This window comes from Leptonychotes weddellii, chromosome 4 (genome assembly GCF_054177405.1).
Source record: "Leptonychotes weddellii isolate Sample4059 chromosome 4, ASM5417740v2, whole genome shotgun sequence".
Lineage (NCBI taxonomy): Eukaryota > Metazoa > Chordata > Mammalia > Carnivora > Phocidae > Leptonychotes > Leptonychotes weddellii.
In genome coordinates, this window is record NC_138372.1 from 141,207,932 (window position 1) to 141,222,736 (window position 14,805).

Consider the following 14,805-nt stretch of genomic DNA (forward strand, 5'->3'; position numbering starts at 1 on the left):
ATTTTATGATTCATCTCATTCACAAGATGACTGTTGAATCAGACAAGACTAAGTAAGGTCAATTCTTCGTTTTGTGCTTATTATTGTGTCCTTGGGTAGATGAAAGTAATATGTAGTTTATATTACAGAGGACTGTGAAGATCCAAAGATACATACAAAAGACTTGGCAAACGGTAGGCACTCAACAATGGGTAAATAAGTGCTTTGAGGATTCTTTCCTATGATGAAAAAGCAGCTGGTGGTAGAGGACTTAGAAATGGCCTTCAAAAACAAAACAGAGGATCATAGGGGAAGAGAGGAAAAAATAAAACAAGACGAAATCAGAGACAGAGACAAACTGTAAGAGACTTAATCATAGGAAACAAACAGGGTTGCTGGAGGGGAGTGGTGGGGGATGGGGTAACTGGGTGATGGACATTAAGGAGGGCACATGATGTAATGAACACTGGATATTATATAAGACTGACGAATCACTGACCTCTACCTCTGAAACTAGTAATACACTATATGTTAATTAATTGAATTTAAATTTAAAAATGTTAAAAAAATGGCCTTTGATAGTGTGAACATGGGATACACTCATTTAGGTCAGGTATGTGTCAAAATATGTCAAAAGAATGACCTGTAAAAAAAAAATCCTTAACATCACATAATAGTTAAACCATGTATGCATAGATGGTTTATAAGATATAAATACGTATTTCACTGAAGTTGAAAACATTCTTGATTAGTCAGCTATGTCTGTTACTTCCCTTTTATTTTTATTATTTATTTTATTTATTTTAGTTACTTCCTTTTTAAAGATTCCTTCCAGTTCTAAAATTCTGTGAATTTTACTTTGCCTCATTCTACCTTGAATGTTGAGGACCTTAGAAAAAAATGTAATCAACCAACATCCAACCCATGCCAATATTCACAAGCAATTTGTAATTTGTATGCTATTTATTTTTTTCACATAAGGAAGCTATTTCTGAACCAGGGTGCAGTTATTCTGAGAACCAGCCTTTCTCTCTACTGCCTGCTTCTATTAATTTTTAAACAGGGTGAGTAAAACAGGTCCTATGAAGTTGCTGTCATCTTCTCTCTTGAAGTTCAGGAGCAAGGGTGTGAAGGAACGAGCAAGCAGCTAGAAAGGAGCAGCAGTAAGGTAAACTCTTGTAAACAGCACTCAACGAATACCTAGCATATTGAATGTACAGTACTCTTTTTAACCTGTCTTGCCCATTTACTTCCAGCTCAACAGTGGATGATGGTGGTAAGCAGCAGTAGAGACTAAAACCTCAACAGCTTGTAGAAAGACCCCCCTTCATCCTATGCTTATGTTCTCAGTCCTGGCTGATTAACGTAAGGGCTGGGGCCTAAGGCAGGGCTGGGGCCCAAAGAACCCTAACACAGTCTCTTTGGTTTCTAGTCTCTTCCAAATTAATCCTGGAGCTGTGATAGATTGAGACAAGACAAAGTACTGTGGAGAAGATCTAAACAACATGATAAATCTGAGTAATATCTACTAAGATCTGTATCCTTTAAACAGAGAATACATTTTTTAAAAGTGTTCCTGGAAAATTTTAAAAATTGAGAAAGAACAATAAACTCCTCAAATCTCTGCAAATAATACACATAACATTTTCTGGATCTTGATGCCATAAAAATGAAAATACAAGAATCAGAAAACAAAACTATTACACCGAAAATCCCATTATCTGAGGAAAAAAGAGCAAAGAAAAAAGGAAAAAACTGTCTTCTGTAAAACAGCTTTTGGATTAAAGAGGAAATGAATACTGAAACTTCGAAACAGAGAATATAAAAGTAATGGCAACACCAGTACCTCTAAGTGCTTCCGCTTAAGCAGGGCTCAGAATTCAGTCTACACCTTACATCTCATATTAATAATTAGGAAATAAAAATGAATGAGTGAAGTTCTAACTCAAGGAGTTAGGGAAAAAACAGCAGACGAACTAAGAAAAGCAAAAAGTGGGAAATTTACTAAAGTGAAAGTCAGTTAATTGGAAAACAGAAAAATCATAGAATAGAGACATTCAGAACATAAGACTCTGGGAGAAACAAACAAAAAATGTTTTTGTTTTGCTTTTCTAAAGATTTTATTTATTTGACAGAGAGGGAGAGACAGCGAGAGCAGAAACACAAGCAGGGAGAGTGGGAGAGGGAGAAGCAGGCTTCCCGCCGACCAGGGAGCCCGATGTGGGGCTCGGTCCCAGGACCCTGGGATCATGACCTGAGCCGAAGGCAGACGCTTAATGCCTGAGCCACCCAGGCGCCCCAAACAAAAAATGTTTTAAAAGGTCAACTTTTAGCTATCTTAATTAAGAAAATAAAAGAGCAAACATAATAAACAAGGGAGAGCCACATGCACAAATGAGAAAGAGATAACTCTGCTCAACTCTAGGCAACTAAATTTGAAAACCTGGGTGAAATGGATGACTTATGATCTCAGTTAAGATACAAAAACTACACAGACCAATTACCACAGAAGATACCAACAAAATTGTCAAAGAGCTATTTGCCAAACATCCATCAGGCCCAGATAATTTCACTGAAATTTTAAGGAACATCCATTCCAATGCAATTTAAACTGTTCCAGAGCAGAGGAAGTCTGTAAATTCTCCAGCATAAAATTAATAACCAGACCTCCTAAAGACAGCACACACAAACTATAGACTAATCTCATTGATGAATACAGTTGCAAATACCCGAAATAAAATATAATTCTAGCAATATATTAAAATAATACACACGGCCAAGTAGTTTATTTCAGTAATGCAAGAATGGTTCAAAATTACAAAATATATTAATAAAATTCATATTAAAAGATGAAAGGAGAAAAAATCATATGATCATCTCCATAGTGATAAGGCATGTGATAAAATTCAACATGCATTCTTGGCTTTTTATAACATAGGGATCAATGGATACTCCTTAACATGGTTAACTATATATTTAACATGTTCTAGAAGTACTAGACAATGCAATTAAAATGTAAAGAGGTATGCAAACTGGAAGATATAATTGTGTAACTGGAAAACACAAAATAAGTAATATTACTAACTATAAGAAAATGGCAGGCTGGTAGGTGGGTAGAAAATTAATAAACAGAAAGGACTTCCTTAATATTGGTATCAAAACCAATGAGGGTTTCTGGATGGGTGTCAGGGATAGGGGAGAGACTTACTTTGTACTGTTTGAACCAGGAAGATGTGTATGTTAATTAAAAAAAGATATTAAGACATGCCAAAAACAAAACCAAGAAACCTATATAATATAGTATATTATTAGTAGGACCTAAATAAGATTAATTAGGTAATGCAAATTCTGCCAGGAAAATATTCTATAGGGGTCTGAAATGCATCTGAAAATCATATAAAAAGAGAACTGATTGAGTTATTGCATCTTCTAAGAAACATTAATTAAGAAGCAGTGTTCTCAAAGGCAAATTTATTCAGTTCCTTAGGAATTTCGACCCTCGAGTGCTGGTGTAACCTACTACTTTACTATAAAGTGGTTAAGGAAGACTATCCACCCTTCATTTTTTTCTTCTAGACACATGGCATATCTTATGGCCTGAATCTGTGTATGCACAAAAATGCAACAAAAATAAACAGCAACTCTGATTTAAAAAGTACCTCAAGGCAATACAAAAAAAAGTGATTTTAATTTTTGATACATATTAAAACATTTCAGTCAGTTCTTCCTGACAGCATAACACGACAAATACACAAGACCTCAAACATGCTTTAAAATGACATTCAGCAAAGTACTGAAAATTTAATAAATAGCAATAATCACACACAAATACGTTTTTTCATAATCATTAAGCTACTAAAACAGACAGCTAAAGAATAAATAAACAAGAATTGACAATAAAAAAATATGCGGGGTTTGCAATTCATTCTACTTAAAAAGGGGGGGTGGATCTGAATGATTTCTTAATTTGCTTTTTGACATGTAGCACGATCCCCCCCATGAATAAAATATATTGAAAATCACTCTTACAATAATGCAGTCTTTAAATACAACAAATAAATATGAAACCAGCAAAGCAATTTCAAGTTGTAATAAAAATGCCCCCCCCAAAGCTATGGAAATATATAGTCATTGTGATAGCAAATGACAGTATTTAAAGTGATAGTGCTTGTGCACTAAACTCATCTGTGACCTTGATATGATTTTAGTGCAAATCCCTAGGGTCCAATACAAGCATAACCCTGTACCAGGGAAGGACATTACCAGCTGGAACTTATCTTGTACAATTTTTGTACATATTTTATAAAGTTCAAGATTTAATGCATAGTAGAGTATCTTCATCTGTTTAATTCTGTCCCTAAATAGAGATGAAAAAAGAAATGACTTGGGATTTTACCATTTCGTTTGTACCATATTAGAGTATTAAAGTCAACATTAGAAAATCTATAAAAGTTTTGTTTTTGCCATTAATTTATCTAACTCTATCTAAATTTCACATCACTGAATGTTAAACGTAAGAGAAAAATTTTTAGACAAGGTTTTTCCCTTTGACAAGCTCATATTATGATGAAATCCAATAATATTTAGACAAATGTTATACAAATAAAAACACAGGTGAATATAAGGGGCCTTTTTTTGTACATTAACAGCCTTAACATCTGGTATATTAAGTTGCAAGATGTATTGGCAAACAGCATAAAGGGTTCAATGAAATGAAGGTACTGTTTTGTACAAACAAATGTTTTAACATAGGAGAGAGAAACTGACAGTCAAATGAGTTTCAGCAGCCATACGTCTACTGTGAACTACAGTACCAGGATAAAAACAATTAGAAACGAATGGAAGAACATTATTGAACAATATGAATACATAATGCAATTTTAGCTGCTAAAATAGTAAACTCTAAAGTTCATAGAGTTACAAGTTGTTTAATTTAACCATGCAGGCTAACATATGATAATAAGAAATCACCCTGCATCTTTTTTGTTTTTAAATTAAAACTAGTTTAATTGTAAAGTTACAAAACAATGAATGGATATTGCTCCAACTTGTACACAACCCCCCTTGCTGCGATCCGTACCTAACAAAGTAACAAAGCCTCATCATCACTCGTCTCCTGTTTCAGTGTTACTTCCAAGCAAGTGTCCGGTATCTGGGCAGTGTGGACAATCCCACAGCGCTCACAGGGGCCGTCTCGATTACTTGGCCTTACTCCAGGGTTTGTTGCGCTGTATGGCTGTCTAAATCCTTGTCCTTGATCTGAGGCAAGATCGAGAAGAGGTCTGGAGCAGTCGTTCACATCAAAGTCTGAAGCTCCATCAGAAACTGGAATCAGCATTTCGACATCATCATCTTCTTCTCTTCCATGTGCCCCATTATCAAGCTGTCTCAAAGGACTCTGGTTCTGATTTATAGAGCTGGATCGCCCTAATGTAAAACGTACCCAGCGCAGCCCCTGAGTCATACGACTGAGTGCACTTGTGAGCTGGTGACGGGCTGGACTCACACCCGGGGGCTCCACACTTGTTGCATCCCTTCCATTCTCTGTGTGACCACCTCGGGTACTCTGAGTTGAGGAACTTCCACTTGCTCCCACTGTTGCTTCGACGGCTGTTGTGGGAGGGACTTTTTGGGGCAAAGGAGCTGCAACCCCACCAGATGCTCCTGCCATATCTCTTCTCTCATTTTCTGTGTCTGTGTCGTCGGACTCCACGGAAAACAGACTTCTGTGAGTATGATTTCTTTCAGGTTCTCTGCTGGTACTCTGATTAGGGACGACCTCATCTCCATCTGCTGAGACCAAAGCCAATGACCCTGAATGACGTGATCTTGCAAAATTAAAAATACGATTCCAAATGTTGCTGGATCTGCCTGCCATCGGAAGCCTGATTGAAGTAAATCCAAGCTGAGATCGTACCGCTAGCCTCAGGTTTTCCAAAACAGAAGCCTACAAAAAAAAAAAAAGATCTTAAGATAGCTAACAATGAAGTGTGAAAATAGAAAGCACCCTTTGAATAAGAATGTGCTGTGGTTAAAGATGCTATTATTGATTGTTAGGGTCTATGAAGGATGAATTAAATTCTCTCATCTATATAGGTTCACCCTACTACAGAATCTAATCTATAACTTATACCATTGTTCACTTGCTTTAGATTTTCTTGACACTTCACTATTTATATATGTGACTTTAAAGTGATGTTTAATATCAGTTACAACTATTTTATTTTAAAACTGGACACTGGGGCGCCTGGGTGGCTCAGTTGGTTAAGCAACTGCCTTCGGCTCAGGTCATGATCCTGGAGTCCTGGGATCGAGTCCCACATCAGGCTCCCTGCTCAGCAGGGAGTCTGCTTCTCCCTCTGACCCTCCTCCCTCTCATGCTCTCTGTCTCTCATTCTCTCTCTCACAAATAAATAAAATCTTAAAAAAAAAAAAAAAAATTAAAACTGCACATTGTAATCCAATTCTTTTTTTTTTTTTAAAGATTTTATTTATTTATTTGATAGAGAGAGACAGCGAGAGAGGGAACACAAGCAGGGGGAGTGGGAGAGGGAGAAGCAGGCTTCCCGCGGAACAGGGAGCCCGATGTGGGGCTTGATCCCAGGACCCTGGGACCATGACCTGAGCCGAAGGCAGACGCTTAATGACTGAGCCACCCAGGCGCCCCCTGTAATCCAATTCTAAAAGTGCACCAAAGCTGAAATAAAAAATTATTTGATACTTCTCTAGCTAGGAAGGTAAACTAGGCCCTTTATCTGTTTTACATTTTTTTTTTTTTAAACATAGAACAAGTCAGATTTGATTTACAAGACTGAAGCTTTCTAAAACATGTGAAAGTTATATTGCACAGTTGGTTCTCAAGGATTTGTTGGACACTGAAGATTGATTTTTATTGTCATAAATAAGAGAATTAATTTGTAATACAGCACAGGAAACAAGCTAAAAAGAATTTGCTTATAGCACTACACAATGGTATTTGAGACATCTGGACTCTTCTCGGTCTTCAAAGATTAAGTTTTATTTTCTACAGCTTAGCGTTACGCATAAATTATCATATCCTTTGAAAATTTACTTTTTCCTAGATGAATACATTTATGGATTATTTTTAAGACATACAACATTTATTTAAAACAGTCTTCAAGCTCCATCTAGTGGTTATAAAAAGGAGTATTCAAACTTGGAACAGACAGAGTTTTCATTTGTGGCATCTGGTATTTAAAACACAGTATTTCCAGGAAAGGATGGTGAATCGATGTACTCCCTTTTCAATGATGATATAATTTCCCTCTGCCAAAATGAATAGCTCCTGCCTTTACCCTCATAGAAGAAAAGAGGGAAAGGAAAGATGTGATAGCATGGCTCTTCATCTCTCTTCAAGATGGGTATTAAATTTACTTGTAACACATAAACTCAGGAATATAATTCAGAGAAAGCAAAGAAACTACTTTCACAGGAATATTTAATAATCGAGCCTTAGTAAAGCACAGATTGTCAATAAGAAATCTGAGTATCAGCATACATGGATTTGCTATACAAATGAGTTGAGATTTTTCACCAATTAAGAAGTACCTAATGGAGCACTGGGTGTCATACGCAAACAATAAATCATGGAACACTACATCAAAAACTAATGATGTAATGTATGGTGATTAACATAACATAATAAAATAAAAAAAATGTTTAAAAAAGTACGTAATTATAAATTTAAAAAAGAAAAAAAAAAAAGGTTCACATCCTTAAGGAACTTCTCTATAAATGTGGTCCTCACCATTAGCACTCAAGTTCTAAGGCTTTTGTGTGAGCACTATGTTACACCCAGCAATGAACAGAAGGCTCTGCAGATAAGCTTCTCTTTTATGCAGCTCTCATCAAGATCAACAATGCTGACTTCCACATTACAGTCTGTCACAGTGAGGTGAACCCCTCTACTTAGTTAAAAGTCTGTTTAATTAAAATTAATTTAACATTAGATTCTATAAGGGGATCTCATGAATGTTTTAGAAATAATTTTATATACTTCTTCAGTTTATGATGCAGAAGAAAGCATTCTTTAGAAAGCATTTCTATTTTTGAATGAGACAGTAATTTAGAATATTATTTTTCTTTTTAAAAACTCTTATATATATATATATCTATATATATCTATATATAGATATATAATATGTATTATATAATGTAATATATTATTTATTTATTTTTAGTAGGCTCCAAGCCCAGAATGGAGAACATTATGGGGCTTAAACTCACGACCCTGAGATCGAGGCCTGAGAGCTGCCTTGTGTAGACTGTGCTTCCTCTAACTCCACAATTGGCTAAACTCTCGAAGGCAGCCCTTTTCCTATTTTGCACACAAAATTCCAACCAGTGGAACTTCTGAATTGTTTACTTAGCAAATTACAAATTACATTACTTAGCAAATTACATCTAACTTCCTCTAACTCCACAATTGGCTAAACTCTTGAAGGCAGCCTCAGGGTGGAGAACATTATGGGCGTTAAACTCACGACCCTGAGATCAAGACCTGAGCTGAGATCAAGAGTCCAACACTTGACTGACTGAGCCACCTACCCAGTCGTTCCTGAAAAAGAAATTTTTAAAATGCTGATAGAAATTTAAAGAATTCAGAAACATTAATCAAGACTGAGTTACTATTTAAAGAAAATGATATGAATTCTTAAACACTATAAAATCTAGTTGTGAAGAAGTTTTCCCCTGAGTCAGGTGGAAATGTTAACTTCATTGCAATTACTTTTATTATTAACTAGTTAACCGGCATGTTAGTAATATGTTACTAGTCACTATTTAAAGAAAATAGTATGAATTCTTAAACACTGTAAAATCTAGCTATGAAGAAGTTTTCCCTCAAGTCAGGTGGAAATGTTATTTAATTATAATTACTTTTACTTATTAACTAGTTAATCTAGCATGATACTAATACAGCATACTAATTTTAACAATCTTCCAGATGTTTAGTTCAAATAGAAAATAACTTACCAAACTTTACTTCTGAATTTTAATGCACCAAATCATCCTAAACAGTAAAATGCTTAAGAATCACATAACTAAATCAGAAGAATGAAAAACTGATTTTGTAGCATTTGTTAAAATACAATGAAACAATTAAAATTTTAAATCCTCCATATATTTAATCCTTGACTTGACTGCAAAAATTATGACAAAGTTCCTTTATCATACATACAAATATATAATTCATTTTATGAAACAGAAATCATAAAATGCAACATACCTGATTAGGTGAACAAACAGGAAAATCTTCAACTGGTGGAATTAAACCCTGAGCAATCAATTGTCCATAAGAGGGAGGAGCTTCTCTTCTTAGCAATTCTGCTTCCACTCTTGACAATTGTGTTTCAAATGACCTTTGAGAGAAAACAGGGGGATAAAAAGAGTTAAAAAAAAAAAAAAAAAAAAAGGGCAAGCCAAACTAATAATTTTTTAATCAGCAATGAAAACAATCTGAACCTTAATATATCTGACCATATTTAAAGCTTAGTCAACCTACATTTATTGAATATCTATACCATTCCTACACTGAGAATACAAAGAAGAAGACGACAGTCTATCCTCATGGGGCTTTATACTAAGAGCTTGGATCACTAAGTTTTAATGAATTAGAAATCCCCACAAAAGGTAAAGGTATTAGATCTTTAAACCCCTAAGAACATAAGGGGCTTTGGATTTTAGGTGAATGTAATCACCAAGTTCAACACATTTAGTTTATAGATGAGGAAAAAGAGTGAAATGAGTCGCCAATACACTTTCTGGCATAGCCTGTTCTTAAACTCAAGACCTCGGACTCTTCTTCATTGAGCTCTTATGCTGCAGTGTAGTAAAAAGTCTTCTGGCCATTTATACTTGCTCAAAGAAAAGATGCAGCATGATTACTTTGATTCTGTGCATCTATTAGCTTAGCTGTCTGGGACATGAAGGTCTTCACTGAATCTATTATCTGTAACTCTCCCGGAATGCAGGGTCATTGTCTCCACAATAGCCTCCTAAGGGACCTCTCTCTCTCTGCCAACAGCTTCTCCCAGGTCCAGTCTATCCTGCACCACATGGAAGAAAACCTTCCCTGAAGGTCACCCTTTAATACCTAACCGTTTCTTACTGAGAACTCTGACACATGGCCCTCAGGGTCCTCCACAACATGACACTGGTCCTGTGTTCTAAGTTTTACCTTTTAGCCCTTCATATGTATCTTAGGCTCCAGACACACTGAACGAGGTGCTACTTTTCCAAGCAATGCTGGGGATTCCTACTTCTGTGCCATCTTCCCAGGCTACTTTTTTCAACTACAATACCTTTTCCCTATCTACATTCTACTTACAGATTTCAAATGGCACTTCTTCAATAAAAGCCTTTCCATATCCCCTCATCAAATCAGGTATCTTTTGACTTTTGTACCACTTTGTTTTGTAGCACTTACAGCATTTATATTTTTGTCATTTTATTCCACCCACCAATGGCTTCCTCCTAACTGTAAAGTGCCTGCCAGATTATGCCTTACTCATTTTTCTACTCATCTGTATAGTGCTGTGAACACAGTAGGGTCTCAAATATTTGCAACTGTTGAATTCATATTTATAAAAACACAGGTTTAAACATTACAACTGAGAACTGCAGCTTGCAAAGTTCCTATAAAACAGATTAATCTGAAAACAGAAACTGGTAGATACAGATTGGCTTTTCTCACCTCATAACTCTATTAGTTTTTAAAACGTGTTTAGCCTCTTGGGTCTTAATCTTTTCACACTCATTTCATAAATCATGAAAGATATTTATTTCCAAAAATAGCATAAAACCAAAGTTTTGGTTTGCTATTGCTGATCGCGCTACAGTTCTATTGCAAGTACCGGGACCATGTTTATTGTAGAAGGCACAGCCTCTATAGTTTTGTCTTGATACTGACCTTCGTTCAAACATTCTCAGAGAATAGAGCTTGCAGGTACATCCCAATGCAATGACCAGTAACAGGCCACAGATAAGGCTCCCTATGACGGCTGCAGTTATGACTCTGGTCGGCACAATTACCGGGCAATTCTCCTCATCACTGCCATCGCCGCAGTCATCCTGAGAATCGCACACCCAGCTTTCAAACACACAACGGTTGTTTTTACAGTGAAAATTTCCTGGCTGGCAAAAAAAGCAGTTTTTTTCATCTGAGCCATTTGGGCAATGATTCTGGTAGTTGCAGCGATCAGAACGAGGATAACAGACTCCGTTTCGGGAACACGGGAATTCTTCCTTTTGGCACATGGTGCAGTTTATTTCATCCCTTCCGTTCGGGCAGTGCCAGTACCCATCACAGCGCTGCTGTTCCGTGTAACACCCCCAGTTACCCCCACAGGGTATTTCCCACGGCAAACAGAAGCCATCTACTTGGTAAGTGGCGTTAAACCCCCTTGCAGCGTTCACTTTGTCGGCACAAAAGTGGACCCTGATCTGCCCGGAAGAAGAAACAACTGTAAGAGGTGCGTGAGAATCAAAGGCCGTTAAGACCCGCAAAAGCTTGTTTGGATTCTCCTCTAATCCATCGTATATTTTGACGTAGTCGCCATAACCAGTACCATCGAGTTTAAAGTCGGTGAAGCGTAAAATGACTTTACGATGATCTCCGGTGTCTATTAACCAGGTGCAGTTGCTTCCGGGAGGATAGAAATCTGGGTAATTGGGAGAACTGAAAGTACCGTAGAAATATTTTAGCCACTGCCCGCAGGTCGGCATGTCACAGTCGATCTCGTCTCCGAGGTCCAGGCAGTCAATGTTGCCGTCGCATTTTAAAGATTCGGGGAGGCAAGTGTAAACCTTGGTGAAGCGAGACAGACACTGGAACTGGTTGTAGGCACAGGGCTGGAAGGAAGCGGCCGTCGGGGGATGGGCTCCTCGGGCACAGACCTCCTCGTCAGACCCGTCCCCGCACTCGTCCATGCCATTGCACTTCCAGGCTTCGGGTATACACTTGCTGTTGCCACAGCGGAACTGATCGCAAGCACAGCTGGGTTCTTCAGATTTCCCTGGGAGGGTGTGGGGAGGACGGAGATGGAGAGGAAAGGAGGGAAAAACCATGCTCTTTTAAAAGATGCAGAACAGCAAGTGGTATTTTTATAACAAACATTAACTAAGGCTAAGCGATAGGGGTTTAAAAAATCTTATTTTAAAAAATAGATTAGGTTCTAACAGCAAATTAATATTGACTCAACAAATTAATATTGGCTCAACAATTCAATTTATTTTAAACACCTATTGTTTGTTCCACGAAGACGTTTGTATTTTGACCCAAAGTGAAGAGAACACAAACCGGGGGTTGCTGGAGGGGAGGTGGGTAAAGGGATGGCTTTAAAATGGGTGATGGGTACTTGCTGTGAGGAGCACCGGGTGTTGTATGTAAGTGATGAATCACTAAATTCTCACCACTCCTGAAACCAACATTATGCTGTGTGTTAACCAGAATTAAAATAAAAACTTGGAAAAAAAAAAAGGGAGGAGAACAATTCTGCTTTTGTAGAGAGCTATTTTACTGCAGAACATTTAGTAATCTAAGATACATGAGCCAATAGACTATACTGCCTAAAATTTTTAAATAATTTATTGTATAAACATCATTAGAATGACAGGCATATTGAAATAAAGAAAAATTCATCCATAATAATCACCTTTCCAAATCAATTTTTTCATATTCTTTTCTAGTTCTTGTTTATATATATATATTTTGCACAAAAGCAAAACACTGCATGAATCTCAGCTAAAGGTATAAATTTATTTAGCAAAATAGTAAGGGGAGAGAGAGAGAAAAAAAACTTGAAATACCTATAAAATTCCAATTATTGTAGTGTACCATCCTAAATATACACCAATAAGGGGGTAGGGGAAGAAAATCAAACATTAGAGCCTTATGGTCCCCAAAACTAACAATGTTTATGACAATACTTACTTTTTAAAAAAAATTTTATTTATTTATTTATTTTTTAAGATTTTATTTATTTGACAGAGAGAGACATAGCTAGAGAGGGAACACAAGCAGGGAGAGTGGGAGAGGGAGAAGCAGGCTTCCTACGGAGCAGGGAGCCCGATGTGGGGCTCAATCCCAGGACCCTGGGATCATGACCTGAGCCGAAGGCAGACGCTCAACGACCGAGCCACCCAGGCGCCCCAATACTTACTTTTTCATTAACAACTTACTTATTGGTAAAGAGGAGACAGAAAATGTGCTTCAGAAGCTAAGTAAGTATTACAAAGGCTGTGTTTGTAAGAAAAAAGAGAAAAAGCTGCATATTTGCTGAAAGACAATTACAAATTTTATAAGATGTAAAATGATTTTCAGCAAAAAGTATATGTAATTCTAATACTCTGAGTCATTCACATATGTATGACCTGGTCACACTTTTTGAAAAAAAAGATTCAGAGTAGTATAAGAAGACTTCTGATACTACAAACCATGGAGGTGAAATGCAATGTCTTTTCTGTGAAGCTGTAAAGACAATGGTTAAGTCAGACACACAAAAATACTTTCTGAAGTAACTTTCAGGATATCAGTAAACACTCGAGGGGAAAAAAGTTACTTTTAAAATAAATGTATTTAAATATTTAAAAAAGAAAGTTGACCTTAGCTTATAAAATTGATCATTTTATGAGAATATACAAAACACCTTTTTGAGACTGTGCTCTAAAGCACCTGAACCTTCTTCAATCTCAACAGCCTTGAGGCTAAATGGAAATTGTTTTAGAAGACTAGCCCCAGAGTGACTTGGTACTTAACACCACAGAATTCTGTTCATTATCTTTTTTCTTTTTTAAAAACACACCTGAAAAATATGCCAGTCTGAAACCCTTTCTAGAGATACTGTCATCGGAATGGAACCTGATCCAGACGTGGTCTTGGGAAGAAATATATGGTGGTGGAACTGTCGAACCACAAGCTCTGTAACTTTCAGTATTCTTGTACGTTTCTATCGTCAACCAGTCCAAACTGCATCTTCTGGACCCCTGAATATCAAAATCCTGAAAACTAGAAATAAAAAGTCAGAAAAGGCTATTAATAAGAGCAATTTTGGAAAAAATTTCATAATAATACAATATAACTGAGGACTTTATTATAAGCCTCCATATTCACTGATTGTCCTGGGTTTTCCAGGCATACAACCATTATCATCAGCAAACAATAACACTGTTTCTATGTTCCTAATGTTTATATCTTTTTCCCAGATTCTCAAACAATACTTCTTCATATGTAATACCAGACTCCAAAATAATGCTAAAAAAAAATGGGTACTAGTTGGCACCTTGTTTCTTTTTCTTCTGTGTGTGTTTAGGAAGGACCACTTCTAGTTCAGAATATCCTAACTGTCCTGTATTTGAACTAGAGACACTACTCCATAATCTGATAAACTGAAGTACACACAGAAAGTCAGCCTCCTCTTAGATTAGACTGGTTCATTTGCTTGCTTAGTGAAAAGTTTGCAGGTTACATTTTCAGGGAGCAAATAGCACAAACCCGAGGAAAGTAAAAAAAGTAAATATGAACAAACAAAAAATCTGTATCAATAGTGAAAAATCTCTAAGTTTGGGAATTTTTTTTTTTTTTTACAGAAGTTATGTTACAGTCAAAGATTATCTTATAGTTCACAAAATATGGGCATGCAAAAAAAGTCAAGAGCACATACAAAATTAACTACTGCTATGAAAAAAGAGAAACTAAGATACTATTTTCCAATAACAGGTCTCCACCAAGAAGGGAATCTCTGACTTTATCTCCTTGCCTTTGCCTTAAACTGTGATAATGAAATTAATTATTCAAAGATTTTTACA

At 36.5% G+C, this 14,805-nt stretch overlaps 1 protein-coding gene across 2 annotated transcripts in view; it reads right to left on the minus strand.

The window, feature by feature from the left end:
• Window positions 1-3,648: 3,648 nt before the first annotated feature.
• Window positions 3,649-14,805, minus strand: part of LRP12 (LDL receptor related protein 12) — a 73,265-nt gene continuing 62,108 nt past the window's right edge. For both annotated transcript variants that reach the window (XM_006729608.3, XM_006729607.3), the window contains 4 exons: window positions 13,803-14,005; window positions 10,910-12,014; window positions 9,227-9,359; window positions 3,649-5,926 (listed from right to left, as the gene is read on the minus strand). In XM_006729608.3, the coding sequence (XP_006729671.1) occupies window positions 5,060-5,926; window positions 9,227-9,359; window positions 10,910-12,014; window positions 13,803-14,005 (2,308 nt within the window). In that variant the 3' untranslated portion in view covers window positions 3,649-5,059. The remainder of the gene's footprint in view (window positions 5,927-9,226; window positions 9,360-10,909; window positions 12,015-13,802; window positions 14,006-14,805) is intronic.